At 35.4% G+C, this 26,296-nt stretch overlaps 2 protein-coding genes across 5 annotated transcripts in view; one reads left to right on the top strand and one right to left on the bottom strand.

Annotated features, from left to right (window-relative positions):
- Positions 1–24,031, top strand: part of LOC144837819 (uncharacterized) — a 25,744-nt gene extending 1,713 nt beyond the window's left edge. Inside the window, exons 4-32 of one of the 2 annotated variants that reach the window (XR_013611551.1) lie at positions 486–579; positions 779–920; positions 1,404–1,602; positions 1,882–2,117; positions 2,477–2,692; positions 2,799–2,921; positions 3,095–3,428; positions 4,035–5,158; positions 5,463–5,603; positions 6,047–6,263; positions 6,847–7,115; positions 7,457–7,660; positions 8,097–8,483; positions 8,998–9,225; positions 9,607–9,720; positions 10,292–10,402; positions 10,652–10,759; positions 11,083–11,270; positions 11,554–11,901; positions 12,651–12,971; positions 13,486–13,645; positions 13,866–14,010; positions 14,446–14,669; positions 14,952–15,176; positions 15,748–15,936; positions 16,125–16,388; positions 16,903–18,642; positions 20,360–21,506; positions 21,679–24,031. Coding sequence is in view for 1 of the 2 variants with exons in the window: in XM_078693089.1 (XP_078549215.1) it covers positions 486–579; positions 779–920; positions 1,404–1,602; positions 1,882–2,117; positions 2,477–2,692; positions 2,799–2,921; positions 3,095–3,428; positions 4,035–5,158; positions 5,463–5,603; positions 6,047–6,263; positions 6,847–7,115; positions 7,457–7,660; positions 8,097–8,483; positions 8,998–9,225; positions 9,607–9,720; positions 10,292–10,402; positions 10,652–10,759; positions 11,083–11,270; positions 11,554–11,901; positions 12,651–12,971; positions 13,486–13,645; positions 13,866–14,010; positions 14,446–14,669; positions 14,952–15,176; positions 15,748–15,936; positions 16,125–16,388; positions 16,903–18,642; positions 20,360–20,583 (8,275 nt within the window). In the remaining variant the exon portion in view is untranslated. Of the gene's footprint in view, positions 1–485; positions 580–778; positions 921–1,403; positions 1,603–1,881; positions 2,118–2,476; positions 2,693–2,798; positions 2,922–3,094; positions 3,429–4,034; positions 5,159–5,462; positions 5,604–6,046; positions 6,264–6,846; positions 7,116–7,456; positions 7,661–8,096; positions 8,484–8,997; positions 9,226–9,606; positions 9,721–10,291; positions 10,403–10,651; positions 10,760–11,082; positions 11,271–11,553; positions 11,902–12,650; positions 12,972–13,485; positions 13,646–13,865; positions 14,011–14,445; positions 14,670–14,951; positions 15,177–15,747; positions 15,937–16,124; positions 16,389–16,902; positions 18,643–20,359 lie in introns of both variants that reach the window. The other variant, XM_078693089.1, reaches the window with a different exon arrangement.
- LOC144837822 (dual specificity testis-specific protein kinase 1-like) overlaps positions 23,972–26,296 on the bottom strand; it is a 42,124-nt gene continuing 39,799 nt past the window's right edge. For all 3 annotated transcript variants that reach the window (XM_078693095.1, XM_078693094.1, XM_078693093.1), the window contains exon 9: positions 23,972–26,296. In XM_078693095.1, the coding sequence (XP_078549221.1) occupies positions 25,535–26,296 (762 nt within the window). In that variant the 3' untranslated portion in view covers positions 23,972–25,534.

Here is a 26,296-nt window from a genome sequence, read left to right as displayed (position 1 = left end):
TTTTATTACCACATTATTACTACAATATTTAAGCATATTACTACCATATTTGAGCACATCACACTTTTTTCGGGCCAAATTTTATGTAGTTCATAACAAAAAATATTTTTAAAAACCTGATAATTTGCAGCCCTAGGTCCGGTTTTACTTTTAGAAGGTTTTCCCTGAGATTTTACTGGTTGTTACAACTCATCGTGAGTGATTTTAAACTATTAAAAAAATGTATTTTTTCTTTATACTGGATGACCTCCAAGAAGACCCAGTACAGTACCAAAATCAGCACTCAAGTCGGCAATCCCATGTGTAATCTTCTCTTTAATAGTGCACCTCGGCTTTACCCTCCATCTAAAGGATGCAATGACATTAAAGTATCTTGCATACTTTAATGGATATAGACAATCCCATGCCTCCCATATGCTAGTCCGATATCCTTTACACAATCAAACTGTTGTATACCGATCCTAAACTTTATATTTTCTTTTCAGAGCATCAAATGGAATGCTCCTATACTTTGGTGGGCCGGCGTATCTCACTGTCTATATGGACAGTGGCAGGTTGATTCTAGGACTTAACACTAAAGTAAGCTATTGATACTATGCTGAACTCTAGCTAGTTATTAACACATCGTTTGAATAAGTATTATTTAAAAAGAATAAATATAGAATTGTAAATGTGCAAATTAGTTTTACTGTACATAAAATCTATGTTGATTATTGTTATTTTTCAATATTTGTATTCATTACTTTGTTTTAAAGTCATTTTCATAATCTTGTTTTAGGGTGAAGGTGAAGGAGCATTTTCCAACCCATCATTCCTCACGTACAATGATGGCGCTTACTATTCAATACGAATATCACGTGAGGGCGGTGTTGCCAGGATGGAAAATGACATGGGTGTTGAACTTGCTCGAGTACAGTACAGTAAGTATATTAATGATATAATAATCTAAATTACAATTTAAAAAAACCTAAACATCTATAATTGTACTATAATGCTCTGTCATGTGTCAAAAGGGCTTTGAAACCACACCAAGAAATGAAGAACCCTTTTATGACATGAATTAATATTTTTATGAATAGACAAATGTACTGATTATATGCAATCTGAAAGATACCTCAGGGCAGGTTTCTCAGTAAAATTCCCGGTCATTTTGATATCCAATGTGTATGGATGTGTCCTATAGCAAAAGTGTGTATAATGTATAAACTCTCTTATATAGTATACTGTAGATGCCTCTACATATATAACCATATAATCAAAGCTAACTCATAGTAGGCTTTTTGATTTGAATACAGTAAACATTCCAAATTTTAACTGAACTAAAAAGTCTAAATTTATTCTGTTTTAGCCCAAATTTGGTTTTCTAAATTGTATTTTAATATATTTTTGCCTGTGTCTTTTAGCTGGGGCCGCACAAACGCTGAACGCTGGGGAACTAATGGTTGGTGGTGTGCGAGACACCGGCGTGATTCCAGCACCGTTTCCTACAAGCGCTTTGGTATCTTTACGTGGATGCTTTGAAGGATTGCGATTTATCACGTACAGTATTTCCACAGAACCGCCTGAGCTCATTGACTTTGACGAGCAGGTGAAGGATGAAAGGTAATTTTTTTTTAATTTGGTTTTTTCTCACATGCAGTATTTCATCACAACAATAGCATAGTATTCAGTGGCGTAACGAAAAGGGGATAGACGCCTGGTTTAGCACTCTCAAGGGGCTTTTCAAATCTGGGTAGTTGCATTGGACTGTGCTCTGGGGCCCCTTGACTGCTTGGGCCCCTGGGTTTAGCTCATAGCCGTTTTGACTCTGATAGTATTACTTAGCTTGTTACACTCTTAAAATATTGATTACACTATATTAAACAATCTTGTCTTTTACAGAGATGTATCTCATGGCGGCTGTTTCCCAACTCGTGTCTGTGAACCAGAATGTCCAGCGCCCTCACAAGCTTGTAACTTTGAATGCTACTGTGCCCCTGGCTTTGAAGTCCTGTTTGCAAGCCCTCTACAGTGCAGAAATATCAATGATTGTGCCCCTAACCCATGTCTTAATGGCGCAACATGTCTGGATGGTATTCAAGATTATACATGCCAATGTACAATTGAATTCAATAAGGGTAAGTGAAGTTATGTATGTAAAGTAGCCACATTGAAGCAGATTACCAATGCAATATTCTAATACTGTAAAACCAGAAATGCGCGCATTAAACTTGGGAAATTCGCCAATGATTTTCAGAACTTACAGTAGGCCTAATACAATAGCTTTATGCATTAGCGTCTTTATACCACAGAAGTCGCGCATACGTGATCTTGTTCAATATTTACTTGTACTTTATTTTTCAAATTCGCAAAATTTTATGTCACGAAAATGGCTGATGTAACCGATTCGCGAAAGTTTCTAGTTTTACAATAATCAATTTAAGCTAACTATTAACTGTTTATCAATGCTTTAACTTTTTAACTTTTATTTCCATAGGTAAAAATTGTTCAATTCCCAACTTCTGCATCCCAAACCAGTGCTTGAACAATGGACAATGTAACGATGGATTGAATGGCTTCAACTGCACATGTGCACCAGGATACACAGGAACGTTATGTGCAATTGAAATAGATGAATGTCAGAGTGGACCATGTAAGAACAACGCATTCTGTGTCGACCAAATTGCTGGATATATCTGCCAATGTCGTCCAGGTAAGAATGATAATGATAATTCATATTTTAGAATTCATAATTTTCATGAGATATCTATGAAATCGCAAATGAAACAGTTCAACTAAACCACTTTTTTTTTTCATAGGTTTTACTGGCTCTGATTGCGAGATTGATATCGATGAATGTGCATCTTTCCCGTGTTTAAATGCTGCGACCTGCACAGACTTTGTTAATGGATATACATGCTCATGTGCACCTGGATGGACTGGTTTGTACCATTTTATTTCTAGGGGTGTTTGACATTTGTCAGTTGTGTACATATTTTTCAAATATAAGAATGTATGTTTTCCCCCTCAATATGGTCTAATAATTAAGTAATCATGACAGTGTCTATATGACGTAAGTAGTAATTTAACTTGTTTGCATTTTTTTCTAAACTAGGCACAACTTGCGCAGCTAACATCGACGAATGTCAGAGCAACCCATGTCGTAATGGGGCAATCTGCATAGACCAAGTCAATGCATACTTTTGCCAATGTATGCCCGGCTGGGAGGGCGCCATCTGCAATCAAGACGTGAATGAGTGCGCATCCGTGCCTTGTCTGAATGGTGGTTTATGTACACATGGTATTAACTTCTACTCATGTGTATGTGCTCCAGGCTGGACTGGCAATAACTGCGAACAGGACATCAATGAGTGTTTATCGGTGCCTTGTCAAAACGGGGCGCTGTGTGTTGATTTGGTTAATTCATTTACATGCCAGTGCTCTGAAGGGTAAGTAAGAGTTCCTCTGAAATATCTTCAGTGCAGGGAAACTGATTTAATTTAGCAAGCAAAAACTTGCAATGGCCAATAACAAGTAAACACTAATAGATTCTATTATTGATTAATTTCAACCATTTCTGAGATTAAGAAACATTTTTAGTTTCCATTGTCTAGCATTCTAACACTTCAAATTGAACAAAAGTGTTATTGTCACCATTGTATATTTTATCACTGTACTAACATACACTCAAAACTAAACCTAAAACAATTTCAACACTACATCTATTTATCCTTTATGATCCTATACTTTTTACAACATTTATTTTGTCACCATTATGTCACTTCTAATCTTGATCTTGTTTTTTTATTTATTTTTGTACTTTATTTCATTTTGTTTGCTTTTCTGATTTTGATTATTATTGTTTAACTGTTGTTATTTTATTACCATTATTGAATAAATGTTATTGAACTTAAACTTGCAACTTAGTATACTTTCAAGGGACATGATTAAGGATATGTTTAACAATCATTATTTCAGTTACAGTATTTATGTTATACAATAGATTTTTTAATAATACATCAATTTTATATGCTGATTTATTGAATTATTTGTAGGTATGAGGGGCGCTTGTGTGACATTAACATAGATGAATGTGCGTCATTCCCGTGTTTGAACAGTGGAACTTGTAGCGATCGTATCAACGGTTACCTCTGTCAGTGTCCACCTGCTTGGAAAGGACTACTATGCGAGACCGAAGTCAATGAATGCGAATCATCCCCATGTCGAAACTCTGCAACCTGCAATGATTACATCGGTTACTTCACCTGCTCATGTTTGTCTGGTTTTGTCGGGACCTTCTGCGAGATCGATGTCGACGAATGCATTAGCTTACCTTGTTTGAACGGAGGAGGTTGCAATGATGTCATCAATGGTTACACATGTTCGTGTGCATCTGGTTTTCAGGGGATCATTTGCGAAATTGATATTAATGAATGTGCTTCATCTCCGTGTTTGAATTCTGGTACGTGTCTCGATATTGTTAATGGTTACCAGTGTGCATGCTCATCTGGCTGGACCGGTGCACGATGTGGAGAAGAGGTCAATGAATGCGACTCAAATCCATGTCAGAATTCTGGAACATGCATTGACCGTGTCAATAGTTTCTTTTGCAATTGTCCAGCTGGTTTTGAAGGTTTCAGATGCGATATCGATATTGACGAATGTGTCGGTAACATATGTCAAAATGGTGCAACATGCATAGACGGATTCAACTCCTACTCGTGTCAGTGCCCACCAGGATGGGAGGGTGCTTTCTGTGAGCAGGACCTAGACGAGTGCCTCTCTGACCCTTGCGAGAATGGTGGTGTTTGTTACAACCGTGTTAATGGCTTTTTATGTCAGTGTCCGTCTAATTTTCAAGGCCCAATTTGCGACCTTGACGTGAATGAGTGTCTGACCGCGTTTCCATGTAATCCTCAGCGAACATCCTGGTGTAATAATACGTACGGTGACTTTTCTTGCATTTGTAATTCTGGTTTTTCCGGGAAGACGTGCGATGAAGATGTTAACGAGTGCGAAAGTAGCCCATGCTTTTTTGATGGAACGTGCATTGATCTTGAGAACGGCTATCGTTGTGAATGTGGTGAAGAGTTCGTAGGTGACCGTTGCGAGGCTATCTTGCGTAATTGCAACTTTAACCCATGTGGCCAGAATTCTGTCTGTGTCGAGCATCCAACAGGTATAGTATTCCACTTTATTCTTAACATTATTTATTTGTTGACCATACACCTTTGCATCGGTGGCACTCACAATATGCGGTGCGGTCCAAGAAACCATACAGAACAGAACATATTGAAAAATAAAAAGACATGAATAACTAAAACAAAAATAAAAACTATTTATTAAATGTTATCAATTCTGAAATTCTGTTTAAAAAAATTAAAAAGAAATCAAACAAAACGATCTACAATGTTGCCTAAAATAATGCCTAATTTGACAACAATAAGCTAAAATCATTTGGATTGCCTCATTTTATTTTACAGGTGGACACACATGCTATTGTATCCCAGGCTTCTATGGTGATGTATGTGAGCTACAAGCCAATGAATGTGGATCCTCCCCATGTAGTAATGGAGGAACCTGTACAGATTTTATTAATGAATATAACTGTACCTGTCTACCTGGTAAGTTTCTGCTGATACAACTAAGTTTCCCACATATATTTTTCCACAACATCAACACTGTATTTTGGTATATATTTATGTAATTTGCAACATATCTATAACCTTATAATTATTATTATTATTTAATTATATCAATGAATCTGTAAAAGAAGAATTGAAATGCAAAATCAGTGTTTCCTTTTACTTATTTGTATAAGCAACCCTTTGTTTGTTGATAATCTTTACTGCCTGCTCTGTTCTATTACTAGACATTTTGAAAAATGTCATAATAGTAAGCTTACAATTTAGGTATGTTACTTTCAATAAAAAACCTAATTAATTGAAATAGGAAAATAAATATATTACAGTAATATAAAAATCTAAGAATACTGTTTATGAGTAAAGAATTTCATCTGGTGTGGAGTATATACATGAACCACATTTTTGTTTTGGTTTCATTTTAGGTTTTGATGGATCTAACTGTGAATTTGACATAAATGAGTGTTCCAGTAGCCCATGCTTAAATGGTGCAATTTGCATTGAGCCTCAGCTTGATATGTACCAGTGTCAGTGTCTGCAGGGCTATGAGGGTGATAACTGTGAGATTGATATCAATGAATGTGAGGTTTTCACACCTTGTCAGTCATATCAAGTGTGCATTGATCTCATAAACAATGCAATGTAAGTAAACAAAGAATTGGATTTAATGAACAGTGACAGTCCACTGTTATGAAACGTAAGGTCCCTTTTGCAAAAAAAGTAGAGTTAGAACAATTTGCCCATTGATTTGAGAACCAAGACTTCTGTAAGCGTTTTCAAATCAAAATTGTTTGATGTATTTAATAATAACTAAGTCTCTGTTGAGTTTGTAACAATGTATAATGTTGTATGCAGTGCCCCAATGAAAACAGTTTGAAATTTTTGAGCTACCCTGGATAAAGAAATGTAATGATAATGATAATAATTTATGTTTAAATAAAAGTTAACTGAAATGTGAGCTAAACCACATTACACAGTAAAGAACCTAGGTTATGTACGTAGGGGCACCTGTAAGACCAATAAAATTTCCACTTAACAAGTGGGTCCCCTGAATAGGAGTTAGTCTAAGTGTTAAAACATATATTTGCCATCGTTTGATATATTATAAAAGTTTCTCCTACAAAAGAGGCTTCTACTATTGAAATGTAATTAAACATATTTTTGTATACATTTCCAGTTTGCGTTGCTTATAATTTTAATAATTTTTTTATCAATTCTTATATAGGTGTGAATGTCCTCCTGGTCTTACAGGCTCCAGATGTGAGGTGTACATTGACAGTTGCTATAGCAATCCATGTCTCAACGGAGCAACTTGCCTTGATGGTGATTCACGTTATGACTGCATCTGTTCCCGTGGTTACAGCGGAACTAACTGTGAAGTTGATATTGATATCTGTGATCCAAATCCTTGTTTTCATCGCGGTACCTGTGCTCCTTTTCCATCAACAGAGTTCAATTTGGATTTTACATGCCTATGTGCTGAAGGATTCATAGGTAGCTATATTTAATAATGGGCCCTGCAGCTTTGTGTCTATTGGGATATGAGGGTGATAGTGAAATTGATATGATTGAGTGACATATAAAAATGTAATTTCGATATAAACAATTCTTGCTCTTGGCTAAAATTCTTGTGCCAAACAGATTTTTCTGAAAGCACACACCACAACCTCTAGCATTTTGTCTTGGTTGTTGTTGATGAATTTTTATCAGCCACAACACTAAAATTATAAAGAATATTTTTACCATTGACAAAACAGCCCTTGGCGTTCATAAAAACATGTATGTACAAACCAAAAAATATAATAATTATAAATTGTTGTATTTTTTTTTCTAAGGTGCTCAGTGTGAAGGTGACATTTACGAGTGCCGGTCTAACCCTTGTCAAAATGGAGGTACATGTATGGAGCTGACCGATGGTCAACAAGGCTTTGAATGCACGTGTACGAGTGAGTTCATTGGTGACGTCTGTGAAGTGGACAGGTATGGGTGTCTCTCTAACCCTTGCATAAATGGTGGAGCTTGTCAAGATACAGATACAGGTGAGAAAATATATAATTTTGTATTATTGTTTACTATTTTTTTAACTGTACCATCTTATAATGGAATCCAATAAGGTCAGATCCAGAGGTCGAGGATGTGGTAGTTTTAATGGCCATTTTCCATACTTTAAAATCTGAATTTCACATCCTGATTGACTTTTCTAGACCAACCACAGGAAGGTGTTGTCTCAAGTTAACAAGGCATCAGAGAGAATAAGGTGTGAATCACTATTGGGGTTTATTCCCACCGTGTTACACTGCCCTTTCCTTCAATAATTTTCACAAACATTAATTCCTAAAGCTCTCTCTACACTATCAAACTTTATGTGACAAAAACATGTGATGTGCCCATATATGGACACAATGATGTCATATTACTACCACATTTGTCAAACTAGTTTGATAGTATAGACATAACTTTATGTATATATTGTAGGATATCAATGCCAGTGTCCTAGTGGATGGACTGGAATAAACTGTGAGCTGGACATAGATGAATGCCTGAGCATTGGACCCTGTTCCAATGGTGGACAATGCGTAAACTACTATGGCACGTACGAGTGTGCATGTGACGTGCATTGGACAGGTCAGCACTGTGAAGTTGATGTACTCGAATGTGATGTTCTACCGCCAGTCTGCCTCAACGGCGGGGAGTGCGTTGAGCAGCTAGGACTGGATCCGGTCTGCGTCTGCTCCGAAGGATTCACAGGACAGTTTTGCGAGGAGAATGTTGATGAATGCGGATCATCTCCTTGTAGAAATGGAGCGACCTGTAATGATGTTGTAGCAGGCTATGTATGTCAGTGTATCCCTGGGTTTGAAGGTAAGACTAAATTAAATTAATTACCTACCGTATATTAAATTAATATTATACACTAATTTACATAAAAGTTGTGTTATCTGTTCATTTTTACTACAAAGTATATATTATGCTAATATAAAATGTCCTCTTTGATTTATCAATACCGAAAACAACATAAACTCATTAATTAAAATTCTCACAAATAAAAAGAAGGTGGACCTAAAAAAAAGTCTTGTTTTGGAAGAGTTTCCGTTTTTCAGAGAGTTGACTTTACTATCAAAAAACTACAAATACAAAAGAATATGTAATTATATTATCTTGGTATCATTTTTTCTACTGTTTCTATATATAAATGTAGAAATCACCTTTGTCTATGTGTGAACAACACAACTTTCATCTTCCTTAAGAGTTCATTCACGTCATACATTTACCACCGTTCATTGTCTGTTTTTCTAATCCACTTTTCTAGTACAATACATTCCATTATCCTAATCAAAGTTCTCCTCAATTTATGTTATTTTTCTTTTATATTAAGGTGAAACATGTTTGGATAATATTGATGAGTGTGCATCAAACCCATGTATTAACGGAGCAACCTGTGCAGATCAACTTAACGGCTATTTCTGTGCATGTCCTTTTGGTTTCAATGGCACACAATGTGAAGAGGACGTTGATGATTGCACGCCTAACTTCTGTGCCAATGGCGCCACGTGTATCGACCTTCTAAACTCGTTTACGTGTTTGTGCACTCCAGGCTGGGAAGGTACTGTGTGTTTCTTATTTGAACAATTGGTATTACAGTATGTACTATATATACAGAAGGCAGCACAACAGTATTCTAATAGCCCCTAATGTTGTATACATCTAAAAGACAAATAAAGTTTCTTATATCTTGTATTATGATTAGTAATTAATTCAACAAACAACATACTTTCCAAATGCCTTGTTCATGTTTATCGTTCTTTTGGTATTTTTGGTATTTGGTATTTGTCCTCAAACTGAGGAAATTCGGATTAGGCCCTCCACGGACCCACGGCAACCAGCAGTGCAGCGCCTACCAGATCAGCACACCGGGAGACGATCCCTTACTCTTTGCGAATAGTGTACCAAGTTTTTTAACCTAAGCTTAATATTAATATTCCAGGCCAGTTCTGTACCATTGAGATTGATGAGTGTTTATCAAGTCCTTGTGAAAATGGAGGCACCTGTGTTGATGAGGTTTATGGCTACATGTGTCAATGCAGGATTGGCTACACAGGTAATGTATTAATGTCATTTGCATCATCAAAATATCATCATCATTAACAACATCATAGTTATGTTGAAATAATAATGATTAAAGGCTAGATTCACATAGTCTATGCTAGTCTATTGCCCTGTGGAAATGATATAAAATGTGTATATTTCCATGTTGCATTTATCATCACTTGTCATTGTTATCACAGTTATCATCATCATTACGATCATAATCATTTTTATCATGATTAAACCATATCAAGATGAAATATCATTGGTTACTAAAGTCAAACATTGAAATAAAACAAGTGGCCAAGCCATGGTCAAATCGTAACTAGCCATAACATCTGTGAGGATTCGAGACTCACTCGCTCAATGGTTCTGATGGTAGGACGAGTCTTCTCGGTTAAGGACTAAACCGTAGGTCCAGTGTACACATCATGTGCACTTTCATGAACCTACTGTAGTACATCTGAGATGAGTCAAAACCTATAAATAAGGTTTAAAAAGAAAAAAGAATTAAGAAAAAATATAAATTTAATTAACAGAATTAAAAAAATATATGTTTACAAATTGTTAACAAATCTTTTCAGGTCCTGAGTGTCAATTTGATATAGATGACTGTGCCACCAATCCGTGTCTATTTGGAGTTTGTACCGACTTTGTTGGTTACTATACATGTCAATGCTTTCTTGGTTATCAAGGTAAACACCCAGTAATTCCCTTCACAAGCTGATTGCTTTGTAACTAACGTGTCAGATAAATAGCACATGGGTTTTCAGACTAGATATTTAGTTGTTGGTCATTCCGGTTTAAATTTAATTTTGCTGATCCATTAGTTTAAACTTGATTTTCTGAGAGACAATTTTGATGAGGGATCTAGAAAACAGTATGTATAGCTTTATTAAATTGTTTTATTTTACCTTGAAATAATAAGTAACTCTAATTTTCAGGTTATAACTGTACCGATGATATCAATGAGTGTTCGTCATCCCCATGCAATAATGGAGCGGTCTGCTTAGAGCCTGCTGTCAACATGTATCAGTGTCAATGCCCAGATGGTAAGTGTGTTCCAGAGTTTTTCAGTTAAAACTTTATTTCATCTATTACCTGAAATTCTGCTCTGTGCATTCCAAAATGTTAGTCAGTATGTTCTTGCAGCGAATTATTAAGAATAAGTAAGAGAAATTTATAAAACAACCAAAAATCTACAAATTCACAACCTGGTTTTGGTATTTCCTTGTAATCAAGGAATCTGTTTTTTTACCATATGATATACACTTGTTGATAATGATTTTGATATAGCACTGCATAAAGAAAATTAGAGTGCTAAACACAATTTACACATGTCCTCTGATAATAATTATCATTTTATTTTCCTTAGGTGTTATTGGCACAAACTGTGAAACAATACAAACCATCAGTCTGGATGGTAACAACTACATAACCCTTGACCCTTTACCAACGTACAATTCAGTGAGTAGGAGACGAAAGAGAGCAGTAGATCAGATCTCCATCAATTTTGAGATTGTGACAGCTGAAGCCAATGGAGTCCTTATGTATACTCAGGGAGTAAGTATAAATTGTATATTTGTGCATTGTGTATTCAATGTGTGAACATTGAATAAAAAGAAGGAAATATGAACAAGATTAGTGCATTTGGTAAATTGTTGTTGCCTTTGTTCCAATTCAAGATTTTGCATTGATATAGAGTCGCGAGTTTGTAACATTATCATTATCTTATTTTGCAATTCTTCTTGTTTGAACATTAAATTTAAAATATACCTTGAGACTAAGACTCCTATTGTAAGACGTGGATGGAAGACATGTGTCTTATAACATTTCTTTGTTTTAGTCTCAGCCTGAAGACCGTATTGACCACCTTGCTTTGGAGTTATTCAACGGTCAGCTTCATCTAACCTATGACGATGGACACGAGACAGCATCAGTAGTGCTCGGAGGGCAGCTTAACAACGCTAGGCCGCACACCATTGGACTGTACATATCAAACCTTCAAGCAGTGGTGACAATTGACAACGGAGGATGTCCATCGGGACAGTGTACTGCTTCAGTTATACCATCACTAAATCAAGGCGTCCTAGAGCTGAATGGCCCGTTGTATATCGGTGGTGTTGGTCCCACTATAACGCCATACATTAGATCAAAACTTTATTCTACTGATAATTTCAGAGGATGCTTTCAGGTATTACACAAATTCATACATTACTTTAAAGCTCTGTCTACACTATCGAACTAGTTTGACAAAAAAAAGTGTGATATGTCCAAATATGGTAGTGATATGACATCATCATGTCCATATATGGGCACATCGCATTTTTAATGTTAAGTGTGATAGTGCAGACAAGGCTTAAGCATGCATACAACATAGTTAAATTTATCCATATCATATCTGACATTCTCTTGTGATCAGTTAGACTCTCATATACTTCTGTGTACATATACTTCTCTAATTTATCTCTGATAGAATGCCAGTACATTTCAGGTACATCCGATGTAACTTAGCTAGTTCATTTATACACTAAATACATTTGTTTCTTGTTCATGTCAGCTTATTTATTGAGCAACAACTATATACTCTACTCAAACAGGCTAATAATATATTGCAACTGAAGAAATGAATATATTTACAGACTTCAGTTGTGGAGTTGTGGCTTGGTGGTTATGATGCTTGGCTGCCACTCCAAGGGTCCTGGGTTCAAGTCCCGTCACATGTCAGGATTTTTTCTAAGGACCAAATTACAACTCCACTCCCAAAGACTTGTAATAAGACTTTGTTTATGTAGAGCATCTTGTGTATATGTTTGTATTGTGAACCTCTGAGGGTCCCTGATGATCAGCAATTGCTGGATGGATCACCCTCATTAAATATGGTTAAAAAAAAAAAAAAAAAAAAAAACTAATAATGCTAAATAAACCAATTTCTCTCCTTAGGATTTGAGCATTGATAATTTACCCATCAGTCTTAGCTCCAACACTCCGCCATCATCTTCATCAAGTACCCCCTCTACTGGTTGCTCATTGTCAGACACTTGTGTCACTTCCCCCTGTATGAATGATGGTCAGTGCGTCAACACATGGCTTGGTTACATGTGTGAGTGCGCTGTTGGGTTCAAAGGTGAAACGTGTGAGGTTCAAACTACAGCAAGCTTCAGTTCAAATTCATTTCTGTATTTTCCCGGCACCGAAGCAGTTGCGGAAGTCACATTCTTGTTCTCAGCAGCCAATCAAAATCCTGGATTACTTTTATACACAGTATGTGCTTTATGATTGTATTGTTTGAGATCTGAAAATTGCCCATCACTGACATTTACATTAAATATTCTTATTAAAATCAATAATTTTTCTGGTCAAAGAAAAAAAAAGTTTTCTTTTAACTTTCTAATCTTTGATTTATAAAAATACTGTAGGAGTATACGAATAGTATTAAATAAATAAAATATGAAATCCTTACCACAAAAACTGCAAGATTTAAAAATTGTCCTATCTATATTTGAAATTATTATAAAATAGTAGTAAATAAATAAATGGGTGTATACTGTACCCAAATTGCAGCCTCTTTTCATTTTGATATACATTTTACCTTTGATATACATTTTATTTTTGTAAATCGTAAATTATTGTTACATATTTTTGTAAAGAATACATCAATTCAACACTGCTGCCTTTGTAGTTTTATATATTTATTGTTTTAGTAGATAAAGATACCGAGATATAAATAATTTTTTAGGAATCTCTTTTGAAGGCCGCGACTGTTCTTATTTTTCAGGTATCTGGTGTTACAGTCTTCCTGACAGAGGAGGGAACCCTTAAAGTACAGTTACTTGAACTGGGTGGTGTCAGCTCTGTTACATTGGGTCAAGGCTTGACCAATGGTGATTGGTACACTGTGCAGCTAGCATTACAAGTCTTTGTTTTGGAAATTACAGGTTAGTAGGTTTTTAAATTGTAGTAAATTTGTCAATAGACCATTACTACGAAATGGTCTTTACAAAGACCTTTTTAAGTTGGTAATATTTTGTTTTATTTTAACAATATTTTACGAGGGTGCCTTTTTACAAAGTCTAATCTGATCCATTGCGCCATCCATGTGGCTCGCCTACAAAGAACTCCCCTTTTAAATTTTACTGGTTTTTTCTCCCTTTTTAGTTACTAATCTTTATACAAATGCTCGCTACAACAATCAGATCATATCGGCCCCACTCATCACCATCAACATGCCCATCTTCTTTGGTAGCCTTCATCCAGATGCCTCGTTGGGCCCAGTCAGGAACAGTTTGGATATTTACACCAGGTAAGCCAAGTTAATCACATTTGTTTAGAATTTGTCATTAATAATTAAGTCATAATACCTTTTGTGTTAACATGATGTTGTATCAATCATATTAAATTAAACAAAAAATGTAAATATGCAAAATAAACACTTAACATTTTTTCATTTATTACATTCATATAAATTCATTTATTCACGCTTAGTTTTTCATTACATCATAGTAGACATCAAATGATATTACTAGAGGTACTAATTCTCAGTACTTCATTTAACCAAAAATGTAAACATTGAAAAAATGTTGAATTACATCAATATGAGTAATAAAAGAATACCAAAATCATAATGACCTCCAATTGACTATTTAATGAAATTAAGTACTCAAAGTGCATCTTCATGTATAAAACATTGTGTTCATATCATTCATTTTTTTTTTCATTAACATTCATTTTTCATCAGCTTCACTGGCTGCATTAGAGATCTCTACATCAACTATCAAGAAACATCACTGCTAAGTACCACTCGCTTCACCATCACTGATCCACCCATAGCAGTACCAGGGTGCCCTAGAGAGGCTATGTGCGTGCCTAACCCTTGTCAGAATGATGGTGTGTGTGAGGCTAGCTGGGACGGTTTTACTTGTCAATGTCACTCACATTACACTGGTAGCAGTTGTGAAGAAGGTAACTCTCTCACCAATATAACTTCTCAAACCAATTGTTTTGTGCTAAATATTTTAAGAATCATGCTAACCGTGAAGTAGGCTTTGTCTATCTAAATAATTTTTACTAACTTTCCACCATAAGCATGGCCGTGCCTCCTGATGCCTGCACTGTTTGAGTCATGGTAACACTACTTTTTACTAGGATTATTTAGACTGATTTTTTAATTTGAAACATGAACTTCAATGTATTTATTTGATTGTCCTGTTTTTTAAGAACTTTACATTCATTCTCTCCTTATAGTCTGGCCTTTGACCTTCAACGGCGGCAGTAGTACATTGCAGCTTGTCATTGACAGTGAAGTCTTTACATTTGGTGATAGATTCTCAATATATTACCGTACCCGCGATTCCTCTGGTGTAATCATGCGCGTCAATCTGTTCTCGAATCGTGGTGGTGAGAACGATTACATGCAGGCTGTGATTACCGGTGATAGAGAATTAAGATTTGAAACACTATTCAATGGAGGTTAGTCATTTCAGTCATACTCATTTTACTAATTTTTCGATGGATGCCAATGTTTAAAAGTTATGTTATTCATAAACAATTACAAATGACAATATTAAACATGGAGTTTTCTTTTGATGTTGACAATTATTAAAGTATTCATATTAACAGTTATTCCTACCATTGTATGTAACAATGTATAATAAGTAAAGTGTAAACAATTCTTTTTATCAAACCAATTACGAGAGATTAGATGGTAATACCTTCTTTTCTTGACGGTTTCGCTGGACCTTTCACGAACAAATTCTTCAGAAGAATGACCCTGTAATAATTATAATTGTATTATTATTGTATAATAAAGTTTCACAAAAGATGATATTCTAGATACATAAGCACATATAGAAATACAAATAGTTTTTCTGTGTTGAAAGGATAGGATCAAAGGTAACATTTTCTAATAAAGGACGATACTTAGAATCAATTGTGGCATCACCGTTGTCATTTACTTTTTCAGTAGATCTTTCACTACAGCTATTACCATCTACCAAAATATTACAAGCACTAATATTTAAATTATATCATATTTTTTTAGTTTCTAGCAGCCTACCAATAACAGCAAATGTAACTGATGCAGAATGGCAACAGTTGTCATGGCAAAGAGATCGCAGTATTATTCGGGTTACTCACATGGGTACATCTTACACACTGTTAGGGGATTTCCCCATGCATACATCAGCCCACAGCTCAGTGTCCCAAGTTCTTGTTGGTGGCCTTACTGGAGGTATGTTGGATAGTATTGTTTTTTGTGAATGAATGATGAAAGGTTATATTTCAACTTGGCTTCGCCTCTTTGAAATATAACCTTTCATCATTCACCTCATGCCATTATTTGTACCATTACACTCATAAACATTCATTTTTTATATAAATTAAGCTTGTTTTTTAATCTTTTGAATATTATCTTTTTAGGTGATCCATCAACAAGCTTCCAAGGGTGTATACGCGATGTCCAAATTAACAACGAACAGATTTACTACCTTGGAGTAGAGGAACAATACGGCATAACTGTGTCTCAATCAAATGTTGAACTTGGCTGTATACCAGTGGACTCATGCCAACCTGACCCCTGCTCTGTGAATGCTGTTTGTGTGGATATCTGGAATGCTTTTACATGTGACTGTCTTGATGGGTGGGAGGGGCTTGACTGCTCAGTTAGTGTGGATGATTGCATTGGTAAGGAGAACAACACACTTTATGTAAAAATAGCAATTGAACTTCCCTGTGAGGATGCTTCTGATAAGCAAACAGGCACCTCCCATAAACAGAAGCAGACAATTTTTGGCAATAGAATTTTGATTGATTTTCCTTAGTTAACCAGCCATCCAAAGAGATTTTGGACAACAAATACAATGTGTATAAAAAATAATGAAAATAACATAACTGAACAGGTGATCTCGAAAAGTTAGCTGAAACATAAAAATCCCATTCCTTGAAAATTAAGGTCATCTAAATTTAGAATATACTGTAAAATAATCTGTCATATGTGCATTTTTGTGTGCTTTTAAAACTGAAAGGAAACTAGGTGAAACAACAAAACACAAAATTTAAAAAAAAACTTATTTATATTATGCGCTTTTAAATTATGTACCATTTCTTTACATTATTTCTACCACCATATTATATTTCATTGATATTTTTTAGTTTAATTTTTTCATTTAATTATCAACACCTTTTTTTTCATTTCCAGAAAATATGTGTGAGAATGGCGCCATATGTGAAGATGCTTATATGAACTACACATGTGTTTGCACACCTGGGTTCTCTGGTTCACTCTGCCAAACTGAGATCAACAGGTGTAACGAAAACCCATGTCAGTCCAACAATTCAGCTTCTTGTATACCTGTATTCCCTGCTGATTTCGCATGTGACTGCTTAGCAGGTTACGAAGGCAAGATCTGTGATATCGATAACACGCTGTGTTCACAAGATCCGTGTCTAAACGGTGGGCAATGTGAACAACCATTGGATAATACATTTTACACGTGTACATGTCCAGATTACTACGAGGGAACAAATTGCGAGACTTACAATGCATGTTTTGTGCACGATTGCCAGAACGGTGCGACGTGTATGGCTAACGGCCTTACTTATTACTGTTTATGTTCTGATACTTACCACGGATCATTATGTGAACATCTTGATGCTTGTTTTGTAAACCCATGTGAACATGGCGGTACATGTACGCGTGTCAATAGTAACTATACATGCACGTGTACAGTACATTGGCAAGGAAACGATTGTGATGATCCTGTTAATAAATGTGTTGACAATGTTTGTTTGAATGGAGGGACATGTTTTCACGATCTTAACATGCCAGAAGGTGACTTTGTCTGCGAGTGCCTCGATGGATACTCTGGTAACCTCTGTGATGTTGACATCGATGAGTGTTCCTCAGCGCCATGCATCAACGGCGGTCTTTGCATTGACAGTGCCACTGAGGGTGAAGAATTCTTTGCTGGTTATCGATGTCAGTGTCTTCCTGGCTTCGATGGCATCAATTGTCAGTCTGACATCGATGAATGTAGTAGCATTCCATGCCAGTTTGGAGGAACATGTCGAGATGATGTTGACATGTATGTCTGCGTCTGTAAAGAGTACTACATAGGTGACAACTGCGAGTTGGATCTGAGAACCTGCAGCTTAGGTTTATGTCAGAATGGTGCCACCTGTTTGAATCAGCAGTTTGGGTTCAGCTGTGTCTGTCCGGTAGGATTCGGTGGTGAGTACTGCGAATCTGAGATCAACATATGTGCTACATCACCATGTCAGAATGATGGCACATGCCGCTACATTGGCCCATGTTTGTGTGCGACCCTCCCAGAAGAAGCAGAAGCATGTAATGATGATGAAGTCTGTCAAAGAAATGCTTGTACTCTTGATCCTACATGTGGTGTAAGGCAGCAAACTTATGAATGTGATTGTCTTGCTGGTTATGAAGGAATCAACTGCCAATTAGACATCAATGAATGTCAGCTCCCAGATCCTATATGCCTGAACAATGCCGTGTGTTCTAACACTGATGGTGGCTTCTCTTGTGATTGCACCGGAACTGGATTCTCTGGTGAGTTCTGCTCGCAGAACATTAATGAATGCCTCTCACAGCCATGTCAAAATGGTGCAGAATGTCTTGACAATGTTCCGTTGAATGGTGAGGAGTTCTTCAGATGCCGTTGCGCATTAGGGTACATTGGCGTTCTCTGCGAACAGGACGACAATGAATGCATAAGTGAACCGTGCGTTAATAACGGTGTATGTCGCGATCTTGTTGGTTCATATCAATGCGACTGCAGTGACACTGGATTCTCTGGTACCAATTGTCAAGAAGATGTTGATGAGTGCTTTTTGCAGATGGATTCTTGTGAGAATCTCTCTCAATGCAAGAACCATGCTGGTGGATATACATGTGAATGTTCTGAAGACTTTGAAGGTACAGTTTTTCAAATTCTTATCTCTTTGTAGTTCATTTTTTTTAAAGCAATTAAAACTAGGAGGACACTCAGAGAGCGCAAACCTCTGCCTAGCCATATGAAAATTGTGTTCCCATACAGCTATGAAACCATTATTTAAAATCTTATAAAAATTAGGCAATAACTTTTTGAGTAATCGGCTACCTAACATATATAAAAAGAAACAAACATACCCAATTGACCTCATGACCATGGCCATTCTGGCTGAAGTAATTAAAGCATTAAACAGGTGATTGCAAAACATATACAATTTATAGAGAAAATCAGTACAAATTATTTATAATAAAATAATAAACAAATTTGATAATTGTATTTTTTTTTTGTAATTTATTATAATAGCCTAAAATTTGTTACTCTATTTCCTTCAAAACCACATTACCAAAACCTTTTAAGATATAGCACCTTTTAATCCCCCCTTTACCTTTCTGCTATATGTGGATGACTTTTTTTTGCGAAAAATATATTTTTTAAACCAAGTTCACAGAGAGGTCATCATTACTGCTAGTGTTTTAATTTTCATATAAAAATTGCCATAATTCATTCATAACACAATTTTTTCGGATATTTTAAATGGTTGAAATAAGTAAACGAATATATCAATGTAGTAAATGATTTATAGTAATTGAGTTATTTCCTCTGGGTACGGATTAAGCCTTTCTATACAACACTACATTGATTTATCGTTTTTACCTTATTTTTAGAGGCTTCACATTCAGTTATAATGTAAGTTTATTAACAAACTAGCCTGATAGCGAATAGATTTGAATACTAATAATTTCATTTATAGTTATTTTTGTCAAAAACACACTTTTAGCTAAAAGATTTTGATTTGTTTTTACTGATAACATTCTACAAAATTGTGATCTGTGTTGTATTTGTTTTGAATTTACAAAAATAGCAACAAGACTAAAACAACAAAATATTTACATTGAAGTTAAAAAAATGATTTATTACATACATTAAAATATGTGGAGATCAAACAGTACTGTATGTATACCACTTTCACATAGCAAATCACCTTTTGTATGGTGCGCCTCAGTGTGTGTAAACTCTGGAGTTTATACACACAGCTAGGGAGTCAACACCTGTGTTTTGTATGGTGCGCCCCAGTGTGTGTAAACTCTGGAGTTTATACACACAGCTAGGGAGTCAACACCTGTGTTTTGTATGGTGCGCCCCAGTGTGTGTAAACTCTGGAGTCTATACACACAGCTAGGGAGTTAACACCTGTGTTTTGTATGGTGCGCCCCAGTGTGTGTAAACTCTGGAGTTTATACACGCAGCTAGGGAGTCCAGTGTGTGTAAACTCTGAGGTTTTGCTAGGCAATGTGAAAACTGTATCAGACTTGAAATTAGTCAAATCTCCCAATACAGGACTCTCTGAAAACCTGAAACTCTCCTAAAAACAAACACTCTCCTATAACCAGACTTTTCTGGAGGTCCAATTGGTTCCAAATTCATTTTTACCATTATAAACACATTCTGAATACAAGACTTTCCGGAAAACCAGACATATTGTGCCTGCCCAAAGGTGTCTGGGGGAGGGAGAGTTGAATGTATCTGTATTTGAAATTGTAATTTTCTGTACCAATGTATGCATGTACGTATTTATCCACTTTATTCATAAACCACAACGTAGTAAAAAGATTTTAAATATTCTGTGTGTTTATCTTGCAGGTGAATTATGTCAGGCAGCCATCTCCCGTACGTCCACCGCAGCAGTTGTCGTTCCCATCTTTATTATCCTTATCCTCATCGTTGTGGCCATCTTCTTCACCTACCGACACGTGAGGAACTCTCGCAAAATGAAAGGAAAGTACAACCCATCCAAGGCGGAACAGGAAGCAGGCGGGATATCGTTGGCAGCATTTGATATGGATAATGATGAACGACTTATTTAAAGTGTCTTTTTATTAGGTTTGCGCATTATCTCACACGAGTAAGTAGCGCTGTCAAATAAATTGCCGTTTTCAATTATGAAATCTTGACTTGCAACAGAAAATCTGTTTTTATTTGAATTGTAAACGCTAGTTAATGAAATATTGTTCGTTAAGTGCTAACTTGCTTGTTAAGTAGTAACTGTCAAATAAATTGGCGAATTTTAATTAGGAATCTTTGTACCAAACAGAAAATGTTAAAGTACTATTTTTATTTGAAATGGTAAATGTTAATTAACGAAAGCTTGTTTGTTGAGTATTAACTCAATGTTCGAAATTGCTGCATGCCATTGTTGAGAGTTGTGATAACACCTCAATTTAAACCAGATTTGAAAGCAAGTTAGAGAATTTCATTGATAGTGATTACTAATTTTTTTTTAATTGAAATTAAATGATGTGTGACTTATTTTGTAAATAATATAATCTGTATATAAGATTTTTATAACTATTTACCTAGAAAAAGTTTTAGAAGCTATGAACAAAAATATGCTGTCTATTGTTAATGTACAATTATTATATTTGAGGGCTTTATTAAGGGCTTTCACGGTACATTATTAGATTTCTAATAAGATTTTATAGATTATTATTGATATACCTTGATTTTCTAAACCAAATACTTTTACTAGGGTAGATTTTTAACATATGTATATTTTGTTTATATCCGTCCATATTGGGTAATAATGTTTAATATATTTGTTCTTAATTCCGGTTTACTTTTGCAAATTAACTGGGTGCTTTGATGTAGTTCACATCAGGTACTGTACAGTATATAAATTGCACTAAATTGAACCACCTCCCAGAGAGGTATGCTCCTCCTTTGAGACACCCCTGATAAATGATTGAGGAAAAATATATGTTTTAACACTATGGCCTACCTCTATTCAGGGGTCGCCTCTGTTAAGGGAACTCTATCCTGTGAAAGGAATGAGGACAAAATGTATGTTTTAACACAATGGCCTACCTCTATTCAGGAGTCGCCTCTATTTAGGGAACTCTATCCTGTGAAAAGAATGAGGAAGAATATATGTTTTAACACTATGGCCTACCTCTATTCAGGAGTCGCCTCTATTAAGGGAACTCTATCCTGTGAAAAGAATAAGGAAAAATATGTCTTTTAACACTATGGCCTACCTCTATTAAGGGGATGTTTTCCTGTGAATCGAACGAGGGGCTGGGGCTATATATTTTGTAACACTACGCCCAACCACCATTCAGTGAACACCCCCAAAAGGGGGTTCTACTGTATTTTAATTTTTTGATCTTCTATCATGTATTAATACCTTGATTCTGCATATATTTATTCTTTCGTAACTAAATTAAATTTGCAATTATGTAATTTATTATCTTTGTCAGATGCACTTTTACTCATTATGTACAGTACATTTTTGGTATAATTCAGGCACTGAATCAAAAAACAGTAGCAGAAAATTTGAAATAAATTATTAAAAAATGTTTCAAATCTACCCATGATTTGTTACTATTTAATTATTGGGGCATCAATCATAAACAGTTGATTAATTTGTCCATGTTCGTTCGAATACTTTGGCATATTCAAAGAAACACACGAAAGGTGGTTACTGTGTGCATTTCAAATGTGCCTAATATTGCTTGCAATATGTACTAAGTGTTTAAACAATATCAGTTAGTACATGTTAGTGCTTCCTAATACAATACAGTAATACATTTTTATACGGCATGAAAAATAATTGTTTAGATATTTAGGAAAGTACTAGTACCTTGGACCTATAAATTACCTATTAATGTATAGGTCCATGCTTGTACATAGATCAACAGGGTAGATAAAGATAAGCAGTATTTAGTTTTAAATATTTAAATTGGACAAAGGTTATTCAAAGTCTAATATTATTTTCAGTACTTATATATTCATGAAATCTGTTTTTGCATTCTAATGGTAAAATAATTTGTCATGTTACTAATTAAAGCTCTGTCCACACTATCAAACAAGTTTGACAAAGAAGTGTAATGTTCCCAAATATGGTAGTGATATGCTTAAATATGGTAGTGATATGAGGCACATATATAGGCACGTCACATTTTTTTGTCACATAAAGTTTGATAATGTAGACAGGGCTTTAGAGTGTGTTGATGAAAATTCGTCTTTTTTATTGGGTCATACAAACCAACGACCATTAGTCGAGTGGATTTAAAGATTTGCTCGGGATTTTGTTGTATATCTGTATTTAACTTTTACGAGGAAAAAATAGTAACATGATGATAAATTGGCGTATGTATTTATAACATGGATGGATACTTTACTTAAAAATAGCAGTACAGGTTTATAAGAACATCTTATGGATATTAATTCATGCGATGTTTGTGGTCAACATGTTTTTGGAATGTTACTTAAATCTATCTTTTCAAACGGTATTTCAAAATGTGTGTACTTTTACGGCTATTTTAAAGTTCTGGCTAGGATTAATGGTAAAGTTACCCCTACCTTACCTTTGGTAGGCCTACTTAGTAAAAAACCATCATTGATACTTTGCTGTACCCTTCATGACACTCACCATCCCCTCCCCACACCCTTTGATGATAATGGTAGGCCTACTTAGTAAACAACCATCATTGATACTTTGCTGTACCCTTCATGACACTCACCATCCCCTCCCCACACCCTTTGATGATAATGGTAGGCCTACTTAGTAAACAACCATCATTGATACTTTGCTGTACCCTTCATGACAGTCACCATCCCCTCCCAACACCCTTTGATGATAATGGTAGGCCTACCAGGGAAATTTCAGTAAAATTCAGTTACCTGGTTTGCTTGTTTTTCAAAACGTATGTTGTCGGTACATGGAATAAGGAGCTATCAACTTGTGACAACATGAGGGCTAAACGTAACTAGTTCCTAGATCGATAGCTCTTTGATTACAAATTTATCACAGTTAAAGAGTAAAGCTCTGTCTTCACTAACAAACTAGTTTGACAAAAAAAAAATTTGATGTGCCCAAATATGGTATAGTGATACGCTTAAATATAGCAGTAATATGACATCTTCTTTTTTCTGTTTATAAGTTTATTAATATGGATGATATTTCAGAAATAAAAAGAAATTGAATTGAACATCATCATGTCCATATATGGGTACATCACATTTTTTGTCACATAAAGTTTGATAGTGTAGACACGGCTTTAGTACCACATAAAGATTTAAAATAATTGATTTAAATGTATACTACAGTATATTGGTAATATGCTGTCGTTTAAAAAAAGTGTGGAGAGTTATAACATAACTGGGTTCAAAACGGGTTATTATAGCTTTATAAAAGTGGAAATATTTCAATGTAGTAAAAAAAACAATCTGTCTTGGTATACATTATTTATTACAATTTTCCATAATATACAAAATGTATTGTACAAAAATAAATTAATTATGAGTGAAATTTTACATAGCACACTTTGTATTCATTTTGTTAGTCATGCATACTTTGTTTTTAAAATACAAATTCATTTTTTGTAATAATACGCACATAGGGATATACATATTACCATTGATATTACTGTTAATACATCATACGACATATCGGTGAGCAATCGCTTTCACAAAACGGTATGGAACGATTTTAAAAAGAGAGAAATTGATGTATATTCAACAACACGTTTCGTCTTTGAAAAACATATATAAAGGTTTATTATACGTTACGTGGTTAATTTGTAAGCCTACATAGTAAATTTATAGCCTTTCATCACCCAAGTCCTTAACATTTGGAACGCGATTTAAAATGCGGTACAGGCGTATAGCTTTTTATTACACAACCCTCTAAATATCACCCCCCCCCCCCCTTTTTTTTAAAAATAGTATTAACGGATATTGCGTCCTATTCTGTGCGATGTGGTACTATTGTATATCATGGTGTGGTGTTGTAGGACCAAGGGTTAAAGCTAAACCAGTTAATACAACTTGAAATATAAAAGTAATGTTTATGAGTTGGGGAAACTATATTCATATGAGTTAAATTTGAATGTTCTATTCAACGAGAAAGAGTCAGCGTTTCTCGTCGTGCTATTCGGACCTCCTCCTCCCTTCTTGCACATTAATTTTTTAAACATAAATCTGAGCGTGTAATAGTACCTTCAATCGTCAAAATGAGAGGAGATAATGCATGGCACGTGACACTAAATCAACCAATCGAATGGCAAGGAGAAGATGGCTATTCCTTTTTTAAAATAGAAAATCGGTCACAATTTCCTTCTGGGGCCTAATATCGATGAAATTATGTAACGATATGATGCACACATAACATTTTAAAAATTGTTTATGAAGTACGATAATGATTAGCAACGTTATAAATAACCTTACAGAATAAAATAATATCTTAAAATACCATTCAAGTTGCATCTAAAGCTCCATTAAGATAACAAATCAAACATACGTATAATGGGACATTGATATTGTCAAACTAACGCTTAAAACATGTGGAAGCCAATTCATATGCAAGTTACGTAGCACGTAATCATTATGATGCGTATTTAATGATAGTATTTCAAACCGTCTTCTTACAATCATATCAGGCTATGACGTGTAAAGTGCGAAATTCCCATATTTATTTCAGTTTTATTTATATTTCTAATATTGTGTTTAAATTTGGTTAGCTCTAGTCGCACTCGCCCACGTAAAATGTTCACTTTTATAATTAATTTGACTGAATGATTATGTCCTGCTCTACTAAATCTCCCCACTACCGGGCCCATTGACGGGTGACGATGTTTATGCCATTCTTCATCTCCCCACACCTCTAACCCTTCGCATGAGTGCTTGAAAACAAAGACGAAGCGCTCATCTTTCTTTGCGCGAGTACAACTAGAGTAAACACGCTAGGCGTTATTGACATAAGGTTTTAAGTAGGCCTACTACTTATAATTTGGTAACTTCAAAAATAAAGTGATTTATTTAACAAGTAGACTCTGTTTCATCAGCCTCATCAATTGAGTCATTTACGATGTTACACAACATTTTTGACTGTTTCATTGCTAAACGTTTCCTCACCGAATCATACGTCACGGGTTCGTGTTCCTCCGCACACCCAGTTACGGTAATTTTAACGTCAACTGGGTTTGCAGACCTACACCTTGTCGTCGTCTGCATATCAACAGTTTTGTAATTAGGTCTGCTGTTTTTTATTTGCAGATCAAGTGTCTTTGAATTCGAATTTGAGTCCACTGAAGATAAATCCTCACTACTGAAGTAACCCCAATCTTGTTCTGGTGACGTGACCGTTGAAGACGTCGCGACAAATTCGTCTTCACGTTTGGCAGATGGAATCAGAAGACAGATTATTGCAGAGGTGAAAAGAAAGATCTTGCTTGATAAAATATTGACAAACAAATACCAGATAATATATAAAATCATATTCGGTTCGTACGCAAAGTTTAAATAATACATAAATAGCAAAGTGCATATAATCCACGCGATATAAAATTGATTCCAATGAAAATACGAAGCGATATCGACATCAATAGCGTCACTGGTCGATTCATTTTCCCATAATGCTTCTTTCAATTCTTCGGTCGCCAGTTTTAAGGTTATGATAACAGCGACGCTCGATCGCCTAATGTCGCCTGATGCAAGTCTTCCACCACGGTCGAGTACATGAAGCATACCCTCTAGTCTGTCGACTATTTCAGGAAAACCGGGCCGACACATTGGATCCAA

Source organism: Antedon bifida, chromosome 3 (genome assembly GCF_963402885.1).
Source record: "Antedon bifida chromosome 3, ecAntBifi1.1, whole genome shotgun sequence".
Lineage (NCBI taxonomy): Eukaryota > Metazoa > Echinodermata > Crinoidea > Comatulida > Antedonidae > Antedon > Antedon bifida.
The sequence above is the reverse complement of the archived record's forward strand: the minus strand, read 5'-3'. Positions and strand labels throughout refer to the sequence as shown.